A 15,251-nucleotide genomic window follows, 5' to 3' on the forward strand; every position below is an offset into this window, starting at 1 on the left:
TTCCTTTTTTTCTGGCCACGTAAAATGAATTTGCACTCTACACTACAGGGCATACAATTTTTAGTGCATGTTCTCTAAAGTTTTGTTCCATATACATTAATAATAAGTATAATTAAATATCACCAATAATAACTCTATTTCCAACTAAACCCTTGGGACTGCCTACAAGACTCAAAATTGATTTACTTTTCTGTTCCCGAAATGGCAGAAAATTAGGGCTTCCAAATTAACCTACTTTCAGGATATCACATAATAAAATCAAGTGTTAAGAGGGGAAATAGAATTTATGTATTACCACACCTCACCATTTACCTACCCCTAATACATGAGTCACATTCACACTTAGCACCAACACAGACAGTGAATCCTAGTGAGGCTAAACAATCTGTTCTACTGAAACAAGCTCTCTAGTGGTGAATCTGAGACCAGCACCCAGGTCTCCGAATTCCTACCTAATTCATGCTTTCTACCACACGGCACATGTTATGATAACCCATTTTATATGAGGTAAGGTTTTTTCATTGTTTAAAAACACAAAATATTTAGAGCAGTATCACTAAAAAAATGTATTGTGGTCTTTCTTAAATACTTCTTTTTTAGATTCCTTATCAGCACCTTACATTTATTTATCAAATCTGTGTAGAATCTATTTTTAATACACAAGAGCTAATATATATTAACTTTGAGATGTCGGAATTTAATACTGAGAGCAGCACAACAATTCATATTTTGTTTTGCCAGCTTAAGTGCAGAAATGATACTCCACAGAGGTTGTGATGTGAAGTGACAGGTCAGAAAACATACATGCTGCTGGCATTTTCTGTAAAAGTAAATGGTGTAAAAGCAGTCATGTGGCTCATGTAACCGGTACCTACCAAACAAAAAAATTCCATGTTTACAACAAACTCAAATTTGTATATTTTTTATAAATACCTTTAAAACATAAGTATTTTTGATAAATTATTTAGGCTAAATGAGCATTTTAATTTTTTTCTCCTTTTTAGTAAAGAAAAGAGAGTGTATTTGGGAGTCCAGAGACATGGGATACTCATCATTAAGTTCCCTTTTCCAGCCATAAATAAATCAAATAGGTTGAATGGGATGACCTCTAAAATCCCTTCTAGTTTTCAAATGAATCAACTAATTAAGCACTATGAAAACGGTCAGCTCTTTAAAATTATCTACAGTGGAAAAAGAAAATCAATGGGAAGAAGGGGAGGGTGGCTCCTTAACCATCACAGAAATGAGCATTCACCTGAGGGTTTAATATTTAATAGAAATTAGATAATATCACAAATAAATATAATTGTGAGAAATTCTGAAATAAAATCTACACCTAGACCTGTAACATTATATGGTCTTATATGGGCCCCTTTTTTGGGCTATACATAGGCCTCAGAGTTAATCCATCCTATATAATAAAGAGGTAATATGCAAATTGACCATCACTCTAACACACAAGATGGCCGCCCCCATGTGGTCAAAGATGGCCTCCACAAGATGGCCGGCAGGGGAGAGCAGTTGTGGGTGATCAGGCTGGCAGGGGGGTCAGTTGGGAGGGACCAGGCCTAAAAGGGAGGGTCGTTGGGGGTGATTAGGCCTGCAGGGGAGGACAGTTGTGGGGGACCCAGGCCTGCAGAGGAGGGCAGTTAGGGGTGACTGGGCCGGCAGAGGAGGACAGTTGGGGGGCGACCAGGCCTGCAGGGGAGGAGAGTTGGGGGGGACCCAGGCCTGCAGGGGAGGGCAGTTAGGGGTGACCGGGCCGGCAGAGGAGGCCAGTTGGGGGCAACCAGGCCTGCAGGGGAGGGCAGTTGGGGGAACCCAGGCCTGCAGGGGAAGGCAGTTGGGGGGGACCAGGCCTGCAGGGGAGGGCAGTTAGGGGTGACCAGGCCAGGCAGGGGAGGGCAGTTGGGGCATTCGGGCTGGCAGGGGAGCAGTTAGGCGTTGATCGGGCTGGCAGATGAGTGGTTAGGGGGTGATTAGGCAGGCAGGCAGGCAGGTGAGCAGTTGGGAGCCAGCAGTCCTGGACTGTGAGAGGGATGTCTGACTGCCCTCGAGGGGTCCCAGATTGGAGAGAGTGCAGGCTGGGCTGAGGTACGTACACACGTACACACACACACACACACACACACACACACACCTGTGCATGAATTTCGTGCACCAGGCCTCTAGTCTATATATATAAAAGCCTAAGTGACCTTTACGACTGGAACAACCAGTTGCTATGACATGCACTGACCACTAGGGGGCAGGCGCTCAATGCAGGAACTATCCCCTGGTGGTCAATGCAATCCCACAGCCAAACCTCCCATGGCCAGTCAACCTCCCCTGGTCCTTCCCTCCGGCTGGCAAACCTCCCGCTGTCCCTCCCCCCGTCCAGCAGGCCCCATCCGGCAGGCCCTGTCCAGTAGCCGGCAAGCCCCCAGGCTCTGGCTAGCCCTGCCCCGATCGGGACTGGGCAAGATGGCCCTGATAGCCGGCCAGGCCTAGGACCCCACCCGTGCATGAATTTCATGCACCGGGCCTCTAGTTTAAACATATTTACAGGTACTGGGAGGTTGACTAGAAACCACTTCTGCAGGCCTGTCCATGCCCAGCCACCAGGACAGCCCCAGGCTAGCAAGGCCTGTTATTACTCCCATGAACATCTGCCTGCAACATGACTGCAAAGCTAAGTATTTTTATTTATGAAAAAAATTTCATTAATGTGGCTCAAAGGTTATAAATCTCCTTTTGGCAAGTTAAACTCCATATGACAGATTGCCTGACCCTGAGCAGGGTCAAAAAATACAGGTTTGATTTTAAAATTTAAAATAACCCAATTATGAATACTCAAGTCTAATGCTGTTGGTGGAGCCCATATAAATTACACTTTTTAAACCTATTAAAATTGTGCCTTTACCAGCACAGATGACCTGAAATGATATAATGAATATTGCTTTTTTTTTTTTTTACCTTCTGTAGGGTGAATGGCATCCAAGAAGAATTGCTTGTTTGACCATTTATCCCCACTTCCTAAAAACAATGACAGAAAAGGAAAGTGAAACTCTACTCCCAGTATAGATATATACACTAAAAAAATAAGACAATATACAAAACAACTTAAATAAAAAGCATTATCACACAAATAAAGCAGAATTTCATTTCAACTATTTAATTCTCAACTAAAATAATCAGGCTATACAGGAAATGGATTAAATAAAAATAAACAAATTTACCTTTTATGAAATACATTGTTGGTAAATTCTATGACTTTAATCAAGAAAATCTAAAGACCAGTTAAGAGGGAATGATGCAAGCTCACATTTTACCTAAAGAGTGATGTTTCTCTACTGGAAGCAGAGAAAAAAACACATACCAAACAAAACTACGCGGCTGAAGTGGAGGTGAAAATAAGAACCAAATTAAGTAAAAGGTTACATACAGGAACACACAGGCACATGTGTCTGCACATGGAAGACAGCTGCATCTGAAGCCTCCCCCAGCAACAGGAAAGGCTTCACATCTGGCCATGCAAGGAGATGCAAATGGGCACCGGATGAGCAGGCCCATGGTAGTCACGACACTAGCATGCGGGGAAGATGCTAAAGAGAGCCTGACTCCCAGGACACGTGGCTGCATTGAACGAAATGGAGAGATTTATCTTTCCTATGAAAGAGGAGTGGGAGTCCTGAACTGTGAGAAGAGAAAAACAACAACCTTCAGATGAGCCCTGACGAGGCTCAAAGGCCCATCAAGATTGTAACACTGACACAGAGGTTCAGAGTAAAGGAGGGTAGAGTGCAATACATCTCTAGTGCCCTCTGGAAATAAAAGTTACGGAACTGAAGGAGGTAGAAAGAAGAGTTGGACAAATGATGAAGTACACAGTTGCGGGGGGTGGGGGTGGGGGCGGCGAGGAGGAGGTTATGACTTAGGAGTGAAATCCTCCTCAACAAGAATCCTCAAGTGTCAGAGAAAATTCAGAAATCATGGGACTTTCACATGATTATGAAACTGATACGGTTTCAGGAGGAAAATGTGGTCCTGGTATGAAGGCTGCTGCACATGAGAAAAATAGAGAATAGTCAAAGAAAATAAGTGGATAAGAGCTCAAGAAAACTAAATTACAAAATGCACCAAATATAGATGAGAAAAAGCAATTTTAGGTTTCATATGGAACTCTGAAAATAGAGACAAATATGGGATTTGAGTAGAAATGCAAGTGAAGGCGCTCTCTTTGCAATTAGCTGCAGGATCTAGAGATAATGAATATGCCTGCATCAGGAGCTGATGACAGTGAAGCAAGCCAAGGGGAGACCCAGGCGAAGCCAGTGCGCGAAGCATTGCTCAAAGATGAATTCGCAATGGAGGTGGCCGAGACACCTTAATGGAGGATGGAAGGCACCAATACCTTTTTCTGGAACATTAGGCTTCTCCTTTTTGTGCTTATATTTGCTGACAATTTTGTGGAATAAGTTCTTTTTCTGAGACTGGAAAGAACCTATAGACAATATTAATATAAATATATTTTAAATTCACAATGTTCCATAAAACAATACCGTGTGTTTCTAAATAATTACATCCTCCTCCCACATGTGAAACAAGCAAATTGAGTCATAAGAAATGTCACCTTGAGTTGTTACTTAACTAGTGCCCAGCCTCCTATTTTAGGAGGCTGAGCACTATAAAACCCAGTGAGGTTTTCCTTCAAACGTATTGGGCAGAAGCCTCCATTAGGGCTAAGACTCTCTCAGCAGAAATTAAGAGATTTAGTGACTAGAGACAGGCCGCAACTAATAACAGCAGAGTAGCTGCCATCTGTAACAAAGGAAAGATTTTACTTCCAATTCCCAGATATCACGCAGAAAAGGACTACATAGGCATTCATCTCTCCTAAGAAACTGTTTTTCACAAGGACAACACTTTCAGGACAACGGTTGGCCTGACAGCATTACATAACTTTCTAGCCTCTTCTGAGGATATTCTAGGAAGAAAAAAAGTTATTTGAAAACAGAAAAATATTTGCCAAAAAATATTTTTTCTGGTGCAGAGAGAAGCCTCAGATTGTCTCTTAGTTTTCTCAGATATTAAAAATGGAAGGCCATTTTTTCATCACCATTCAGAAATGCCAACAAGAACACTGACCTGCCCAAAGTAGGTTATTTCTATACTTTGATCTTCCTATTGTGAAACTGACCTCATCATTTAAATAAGTCTGCTTCCTCTTTTTCAAATGGGAATAATAATAGTGTCTAATTCACAGGCTTGATGTGAGGATTGAAAAAGTTCGGAAGCTCTATAAACTGCCCCTGCGGCACCGATCCACCTAATAGCATCTGCAACCACACGCTCCGCCTTACAGAGGCAAACCAGGCTCCTGCCTTAAATGTACAATTCAGTGGTTTTTATATTCACAGATATTTGCAACCATCATCATTTTGGAATATTTTTATCACCTCAAAAATAAATCCCGTATCCTTTAGCTATCACCCCTCCCTATAACTTCATTCCCCCTATCCCTAAGCAATCACTAATCTACTTTCTCTCTATATATATGAACATTCATATACAAGCTTTTGTGTGAATGTTTGTGTCCATTTCTTTTGGACATAAACCTAGGAGTGGAGCTGCTAGGTTATAGTGTAACTGTATGTTTAACCTTTTGAGGAACTGTCAGACTGTCTCACAGCCTCATTAACACTTATTACACTCCACTAACACTTGTCTTTTCCATTATTAAATCCATCTCAAGGATGTGAAGTGTTATCTCGCTCGTTGTGGTTTTGATTCGCATTTTCCTGACAACTAATGACGTCAAGCATTTTTTCATGTGCTTACTGGCCATGTGTATACCTTCTGTAGGGAAACAGCTATTCAAATAGCTTGCCCATTTTTAAATTAACTGTCTTCTTGAGTTGTGTGCATTTTTCATATGCTCTGTGAAATGTTTTCTCACTTTCTTACTAGTGTCCTTTGAGGCACAAATTCTAAATGCTGATACAACCAAATTATCTATTTTGTCTTTTGTTGCTTGAGTTTTTGGTAACAGAGCAAAGGATCCATTGCCAAATCTGAGATCACTAAGATTGACCCCTATGTTTCCTTTGAAAAGATTTATAGATTGAGCTCATATGTTTAGGTCTTCGATCCATTTTGAATTAATTTTTATATATTGTGTGAAGTGATTAAGGGCCCAATTTCATTCTTTGGAATGTGAATATCTAGTTGACCCAGCCCTATTATTTGAAAAGACTATTCTTTTTCCATTGAACAGTCATGGCATCGTAGTGGAAAATCTGTTGACCAATGACATGTAGGTTTATTTCTAGACTCTCAATTATATTCCATTGACCGATATGTCTATTTTCCTTTTTTTATAGCCAGTTGTGAAATTGAGAAGATTGCCCTGGCTATTCTGAATCCCTTGAAATTCCAAATTAACTTTAGGATCACTTGGCAGTATCTACAAAAGAAGTAAGCTAGTATTCTAAGAGGGATTGGGCTAAATCTGTAGATCAATTTGAGAGAGTGTTTCCGTCTTAACAATATTAAGTCTTCTGATCTATGAACTTGGGATGTTCTTCCATTTGATCATCTTTCTTTACACAATGTTTTGTAGCTTTCAATATGTTGCATGTCTAAGTACTGTATTCTTTTTTATACTATTGTAAATGGAATTGTTTTCCCTAAGTTCCTTTTGGGATTGTTCATTGCAAGTGAATAAAAAAACACCTGGTTTCTGTATAATGATCTTGTATCCCATAACCCTGCTGAACTCATTTATTAGTGGAATCCTTAAGTTTTCTAGTGGAGTCCTTAAGTTTTCTATATAAAAGATTATGTCATCTGCAAACAGAGATAGTTTTACTTCTTCCTTTCCATAATCTGGATGCCTTTATTCTTTTTCTTTCCTAATTGTCTTGGCTAGAATTTTTACTACTTCCTTCAGGTTTAGTTTACTCTTCTTTTTTATAGTGTCTCAAGGAAGAAGATTAGGTTATTGATTTGAAATCTTTCTTGATATGTGCATTTGTAGCTATAAACTTATCTCAAAGCATTACTTTAACTGTATCACCTAAGTTTTGGTATGTTGTTTTCCTTTTTATTCATGTCAAAGTTTCTGATTTTCCTATTAATTTCTTAGTTTCTTCTTTGGTTATTAACTTATTGGTTATTTAGAATGTTAATTTCCACATATTTATGAGTTTCCACATTTTTTTCTTGCTGTTAAATTTTAATTCCACTATGGTCAGAAGGCATGATTTGAATTATTTTAATAAAAATGTATTTGTTTTATGGCCTAGTATATATTGCATTCTAGAGGCAGTTCCATGTGTACTTGAGAAGAATGTATATTCTGCTATTGTTGGGTGAAGTGTTCTATATACACAGAGAGAACTGGTATATAGAATTATTTTCCTTCCTTGTTGATCATTTGCCTAGTTGTTCTATCAAACCTATTTTTTTTTTCATAGCACTTCTAACCTTCTAATACGTCATATACTTTGCTTATTGTTTAGGCTCGTTTATCGCCTGGTAACCCCACCATAATGTAACATCCATGGCAGGAGGGTCCTTTGTTCTCTATCACAAATATTTTCTACAGATATATGCCTAGAGTGGCGCTTAGCACACAACTCATTCTCAATAATATTTGTTACATCAACGAATAAATAAAGCTCTTAAGCCACTGCTTGGCACAAAGTAAGAACTGAAGACGTGACAGTTGTTGCTGTTATTACTAATAACATAAAGTTGTGCAGGTGTTTTTTGATGACTACACCAAACCACCCTTTTAAGCCATCCTTCTAAATAACCAATTAGCAAATACTTCTGAATTGGCTGATGATGGTTTAAAATAGAAACAAAAATTTTCCTCTTATTGGCTTTTGTTTCCCAGGAATAGTGAGCAACAATGAAAAATAAATAAATTTAACAAATACAAAGAAAATATATCATGTGTACACACTGTACTAATAGTACAGATATTCTCGATAGTCCATTTACAATCACTGCCTCATACGTATTTTATACAACTAAGAAACGTTAGGTTAGTGTACCTGAATAATAGATACATGGGTAATCATAGCAAACAGAAGTAGAAAAAAGAAGAAAAACCATTCTGAGACTTCTTAGGACTATAAGGATCCTAGTGATTTACCTGCAGGAAGATAATTTAACAATGATAAGGAATTGGTTCACAGGGAGAATGATTTCTATATTCATCAGTGTGCATTTGTGTGAGGAAAACAGGGTAAGACAGTAATTCACAAAGGAAACTGATGTGACCTATGGAATGGGTTACGATAAAGAAGAAAAGGATACATTTTTTCAGATCCAGCCTTCCTCAGATAAATCTAAAAAGTACAATTTAAGGACAAAGCTAAAGATGGAGATTGTCAATTTTAACATGGAAAAAATACAACCGGAGTGGTGCGGCACACAGATGAGCCACTGTAAACTTTTATTTTTAAACTTCTTTGCTCTTAGCCACCCCAAACCATAGCTATAAAACAAATCTAAGGACAATTTCAGTTAAAAAAAGAAAGTCACAAAACTTGAATAAGTAATTAGAAAGCAGCAATGTTAGAGTCAAGAAATGAACAACTTGATTTCTGCCCAACAGTATGGTACATATGTTTGATATTTTGCCTCAAAAAGATAAAGTCAAACATTGTAACAAATAGCAAATATACAGAAATTTACCACTATTTCCCCCTTTAATTGTTAACGTTGAGACTCCATGCAGGAAAATGAGGGTAGGAAATGAAAAGCGGAAAAGAGAGTTTTGAAGGAATTATTTAGAAGACAAAGAATCAGCAACTGTCATTCACTAAATCATTCCCCCAAGTTTCCCTCCCATCTCTGTCCGCCCTCTTCCTACCACATTTTCTTCAGAGAGTTTTTGCATCAGCCATCACATCCTTATGACAAAATCACTTTTTGCTGGTATGTAAACTAGCTTAGGATGCTATTTAAACTTTTAGGCGGGATGGCCTATATTTGCAGGCATTAACCTCTCCTTTGAATGCCAACTTCACAGCTGGGTAGAAAATAGCAGACACAAAGAATCTGAGAGGATAAGAGGGTGCCATAGAGATACTGACAATAATAACCTTTCCAGACATTAATGTTGTTCATGGTTTGCTGAAAAAGCTACATTTTGGGGGTGAGACACTGTAGTGACACAGGAGCCAGCTCAGAACTAGCCTGGTGTGATCATTCTTCAAGGTCAGCAGGTGAGGTGATTTAAGTGAACCTTACTCTCTGTCACAGGAAACAAATTTTAGGCCAAACTCAAATGGTGGCAACTTCTGCCCAGGTTCTAGTTTCATGTTTTCACGCTATAAAAAGAGCAGATTTTTAATTCTAAAACTAGGTTGTCGTTTTTGTAATGAACACATGAAACAATAATTTGTGATAATTTATAGCCAAGTGCCCCTAGTACTGGTCACATGGATCTGTAGAGGTGAATAAGTTTGAGTAAAGCAGTCATAGTCGAGTTAGATTTCATCAAGGGGACTGAAGCACTGGGCAGACAATTCCTGCCCTGATAAGGAACTCAGGATTATATTAGATATACCTTCGATACCTGCAAATGTGCTGTCACCATGTTCCCGGAAATATTTGGTGGCAATGAAGACTCTGAAACAGTTATAGGACAAAATGAAGAGTTCTGCTCAACCTGGAAGCTGTAACTTCCTGGCAGGAAAGGCTGGCCTGGCTAAAACAGGTCTTAGTTCTTTAGCCCTGACAGTATCCTCAGGTCGGCTCCTTTCCAAACAGGGGATTCTGTCCTCAACCTTTAATTTTGTAAATCTGCTCCTTATATTAAAATCTCAAGTGCTTAACCATTTGAAATTCCAATCCATATGTGTGAATTGGAAAAACATGAGAAAGACCAACAGTATGTCTGAGGAGCTAAGAAACAGTATGTGAGAAGACAGCATAGATAAAAGAGGGAAAGTGAAGTCAAGGGTCAAACTGGGCCATAATTTAAACACTCTAAATTGAACTCAATTAACTTTTTCTCCATGACCCTATGTCACTTGAAAATTACTTATTTTGCAGAGCACTCTTGACTTCTGACACTTCTGTAAAAAGTGCTTCATACATTAACAGTATACTTAAGATAATGTGTCAAAAGAAATCCTTTGAGAGGTTACAATTAAATTTAGACTTATAACTTAAAGCTTTCACCTGAATATATACACGTGACTATGAGACAGAAACCAGAAACCACGCAGGCAGGGGCTGCTTCAGCTGAACCGCTCCAAGCCAGACAGATTATAATTTGCTCTTAGAAGCAAAAGGAAATTCTGTTCCGAAGCCACTGTGCTCTGCCGAGTATAACATATCCTGAGCCCTGCTGGAGAAGGTGGCATTTCGCTATTTTCATCCTCTTTTTGTTTTAAAGTTTCTGATAAAACATACTATAGAGACATAAGTGACAGGGCAGGGAGAGTGGAGGGGACAGTGAGAAAAGGGAAGAGACTACTTGGAAATACAGATATAAACAAGGAGACACTGGGAAAACAGAAGTGCAGACCCAAGCAGTACTATGATTCTGAGGTATCCTATCTAATAATAGACAAATATGCAAATTGACCATACCTCCAACACACCCACAAGCCACGCCCACCATCCAATCAGAGCAAGCATGCAAATGAACCCAAACCAAGATGGCTACAGCCACAGAGAGCAAGGTTTCCTAGGTAACAGAGGAAGCCAAGCTTTCCGCCTGCCCTGTCCAGGCCTAAGCCTCCACTCAAGCTACAAAGTTTTAATTATAGAAGGTAAACAAATTCAAACAAATGGCGGCAGAATGGAGCGTGAGAGAGCAGGCCATGGTTGCCGCAGGCAACAGGGGAAGCAAAGCTTTCTGCACACCCTGGCCGGGCCCACCCGCTTAAGGCAACAAAGTTTCAATTATAACCCTAACACAAAGGGCTGCCGGCCTCGGAGGGAGCCCCAGGCTTGGCTCCGCTCCAGGCTACAAAGTTTCAATTGTAGAAGGAAAATAGATTCCAGATACCAGGGCCTCTGCTTGGGTTGCCAGGGGGCGTGGCCAGTCTGCAAACCACCACAGGCCCCTCGCTCAGGCCGCCCCACACCCCAAAGGAACCCCCGCCTGATCCGGGACGCCCTTCAGGGCAAACCAGCTGGCCCCCACCCCTGTACCAGGCCTCTATCCTATCTAACAAAAGAGTAATATGCAGATTGATCATCACTGCAACACACAATATAGCTGCCCCCATGTGGTCAAAGATCCTGCCCCCATGTGGACACAAGATGGCCACCACAAGATGGCCAGCAGGAGAGGGCAGTTGGGAGACACCCGGCCTGCAAGGGAGGGCAGTTGAGAGGGACCAAGCCTGCAAGGGAGGGCAGTTGGAGGTGATCAACCCTGCAGGAGAAGGCAGTTAGGGGTGACCAGGCCAGCAGAGGAGGGAAGTTGGGGGCAAACAGGCTGGCAGCAGAGTGGTTAGGGGGTGATCAGGCTGGCAGGCAGAAGCATTTAGAGGCAATCAGGAAGGCAGGCAAGCAAGCAGTTGGGAGCCAGCAGTCCTGGATTGTGAGAGGGATGTCCGACTGCCCGTTTAGGCCCGACCCACCGGGATCGGGCCTAAACGGGCAGTTGGACATCCCTTGAGGGGTCCCATATTGGCGAGGGTACAGGCTGGGCTGAGGGACAACCCCCCTCCGTGCACAAATTTCGTGCACCAGGCCTCTAGTATAACTGTATAAATGTACCCACAATCATTTCCTCTAGAAATTACGTTTCAGAAAAATTCTACACAATTCCTATAACCTGGAGTGGCTAAATAAGCACCTATAAGGCAGAAAGAAAAATATAATGAATGTTAAGCGATAACAAATGTAGGAGAAAGTAAAATATGGACAAATGGTGAATTGGTGGAAGAAGAACGAGGTTTCCTATAGAGACATGCTCTTATGAACTAATGACCTCATACCCAAGTTTTTGCTTTGAAGGATTCATTAAGAAAAGGTGCAAAGGATCTAGAGTTTAAGAAAACCATCTCCTCTCTAAAGATCAGGCAATTACAGCACAGCTGGTATGATAATTTCATTAATAAGTTGTAAATAGTACATTGGTGCTGCTAATGCCAAACTTTAATCAGTCACAAATACCATAATAAAATAGAGAATCGATTACTTAATTTCTGCCTTATTATAATTGCATTTTTTTCTCCATGAGTTCTTATGCAGAGCAAAATCTTAAAAGATTTCCCAGCTACATATTTACTAATATTCTGTGTAAGACCAGTGACTTTGTGGTTTAACAGAAGACTTTAAAAATGATGTTGTATGAAGTATAATCCAAACCTCTAAAAAGCTATTGCACATAAACAGAAATACTGTTAATCTTAGTTTGGGAGAGAAAAAAATACAACAGACAAGAGAAGTCTGCAAGAAAACAGATCCTAACTTCAGGGAAAAATAAATCTATTGTTACATTTCCTGACAGATAATCGCCCATCTTCAGAGTTCTAAAATTAATGCCTCAAACTACAAAAAAACAAAGGAAGAGAATTCATCCTGCACATCAATCTATTAAGTTCCATTTTATCCGCTTGTAAGATAATTATTTATCAGCGACTTTAGATCTAAGAATTATGGGAGCTCAGGATACCTGGCATCTTTGGACTCATGGACTACTGTGCCTATTCCTAAATATCTCTAGAGCACAAAGACTGCCGTTGCATTTGACAATCTATCATTACAGTGCTCAGTTGCTTACCTGTCAACAAGACTACTTGATTTCTTTCCTACCTATCTTGGAAGATCGTGATACATCCCTATTTTATTTTCCCAGAAGAGCAAACTTGGTGATGCAACATTTCTTTTTTAGTTCTTTACCCACTAAACCACAGAGGAAAACTAAGCTAAACTCTCTTTTATGTTCCTCTGTGCCTTTAATCATGAAGGGGGAATTTTCTTCAGCCTTGCAGAGCCATTTTAAGATACAGATCTCAAAGCGATCCTCCTCAGTTATATTAATACCAGTGCACAAAGGGGTTTTAGGTACCGAGGGATAGAGGTTCAGAGAAGAAACCATAATTTTCTCTAGACGTACACCTTATATATCCTTTCAAAATCCATGAAATTGTATCGCTTCATTAATTTATCTGTGATCATTATCAGAACTGTAAAAATTTAGTAAGATTTACATAAAGATATATGTCGTATCATAACCATCTATCCATCTGAAATCCACAAAAGAAGGGAATTAACCTAATTTGACATAAAGCAGACAACAGGCAGCCACTTCTGCAGGGTGATTACAAGAACTCTTCCATCAAACCCTGCTCGGAATCTGATCCTGAAAGCAACACGGCTCAGCCATGCCAGGTCTTCATCCCTCCATTCACGATCTTACAGGAAAGCTAACTGAATGAAGTCTCACATCCGTGTGGAAAAACAGAGGTATGTTTTCCCCATCAATCTTTAAACCTCAAGTAATGTTAGAAGACATGTTTCTCAAGCTGAGCAACACTGTCATTTTGGGTAGGACAATCCTTCTTTGTGCTTGAATATCCCTAGCAGGTTAGGATGTTTAGAACCTGAGCCCCTGCCCAAATATAACAGTGGTCCTAGGTGTTGAGACCACTGAAAACGCCCCACATTCTTCAACGGCCCCCCTTTGATCTACAATGTTGCCTTTGATGAATGCTGACATCCACCCACATTATGATAATTTTTAAAGCTTCCCTGATATACACAGGGGAGAATCTGATATTCTTGAAAATAAATATGCTGAACAAAATTTTTCTAAATTTAACAAAACAAATAAAAAGTATCACGAAAGTATTACAGGGAATTTTATTTTCATTGGTTCATACTGCCAGTAAAAAGAATGAAGTCTGCTTATTAAGCAAATGGAATGATTTTATAGTCTCATAGTCCAACCTCTTGCAAACATAGGGAACAGAAGACTTAGACTCAGCAGCTTTTTGCTCAAGAAAAGTTCTGCCTTTCCAAATTAGAATCCTGGAGAGTAGAAAGTCAAAGACCACATGGAACACTTTCAAAAACCTACACACCTGTAAGGGCCAATGTATAGGCAGAGAGGCCGAAGGACAGAGGCTGAAGAGAAGTAGGAAGGGAAGAAGGAAGAAAGAAGGGAGGTAGGAACCAAGATAATTGCTACCGCCTCAACCAAGGTGCAGTTACATCTAAGGGGAGCTGCAGCAGCTCAGAAGAGGGTTCAGGGAGTTCTGACTACACTGCAGGAAGGCAAAGCACACAGCTAACCTTTGCTGGTTTTAGTCGGTTCTGAGGACATGCTTCCAGTCTTCTTCTTTTTTCTTGGAACAGGTACACATTTCCGGTCAAACGTAACAGGACTATATTGAGGGAGGCTGTTGAATTTTTTTTCAAATTCTTCATCCAGCTTTGCTGAGCTAATAAGAGAGAAGGGATATAATGACTGGACATATGATATAAATATTTAAACAGAAAACAGTAGAATATATATTTTAAGGTATTTCTTTTGAAAACAGGGTCCCTGAGAATTAATTGGTAATAAATTCTATGCAAGGACAAAAACCACATTTTCAGAAAAGCTTAAAAAGATTTAGCAACACAGCTTTCTTGGTAAACTCACAGGACAGGTTATCATATTATCTTGGAAGAGCTGAAACATTATTTAAAATATCAAATGTTTTTGAAGTGGAGAATTTGTCATTCTCTCCGTTGGCATGGGGAGTTTTCATTAAGTTCAATACAAAGCATATTCCATCCAGACAAGTATCTCATTCTAAAGATTCATATATATGTACCTATATTGGGAAGCTTTTTGATAATATGGTACATTGGTTCATTTTGTAAGACTTTTTTCTTTTTTAAATATTTACTGATAAGCACTTTAAACCATATACACACAAAGAAAACACAAGGACATAATCTGAACATTAGGAAATCATTCTGGAGAGTTGACCAGGATGAGGATAACACACTCAGTGAGGAAAGCGAAGCCAGTTTTCGGTGAACACACTGGCAGACACGCAGCACCGCTCTAACACCATGGTGCCTGCAGAAAGGCCACCAGCCAAGTTGGGAAATCCTCGGGCTGCTTCTGACTGTCTGCAAGGCCTCCCCGACCCCAGAAATGGCAGCATGCCTGCTGGGTCCTACGCTAGTTGCTGGCTTTCACTGACAGGGAGACTTACTAAGACACAGCCCGAACAGACAGGAGAAGCTGCGGGAGAATCTCTGTGCTTGGTGGATGGAAAGTGGAAGGCGTA

General features: G+C 40.2%; 1 protein-coding gene across 2 annotated transcripts in view; it reads right to left on the reverse strand.

Moving 5' to 3' along the window:
• Positions 1-15,251, reverse strand: part of BBX (BBX high mobility group box domain containing) — a 302,011-nt gene that overhangs the window by 15,391 nt on the left and 271,369 nt on the right. For both annotated transcript variants that reach the window (XM_028134856.2, XM_054714012.1), the window contains 3 exons: positions 14,260-14,408; positions 4,394-4,483; positions 2,956-3,015 (listed from right to left, as the gene is read on the reverse strand). In XM_028134856.2, coding sequence (XP_027990657.2) covers positions 2,956-3,015; positions 4,394-4,483; positions 14,260-14,408 — 299 coding nt within the window. The remainder of the gene's footprint in view (positions 1-2,955; positions 3,016-4,393; positions 4,484-14,259; positions 14,409-15,251) is intronic.

This window comes from Eptesicus fuscus, chromosome 3 (genome assembly GCF_027574615.1).
Source record: "Eptesicus fuscus isolate TK198812 chromosome 3, DD_ASM_mEF_20220401, whole genome shotgun sequence".
In the NCBI taxonomy this organism is placed as follows: Eukaryota; Metazoa; Chordata; class Mammalia; order Chiroptera; family Vespertilionidae; genus Eptesicus; species Eptesicus fuscus.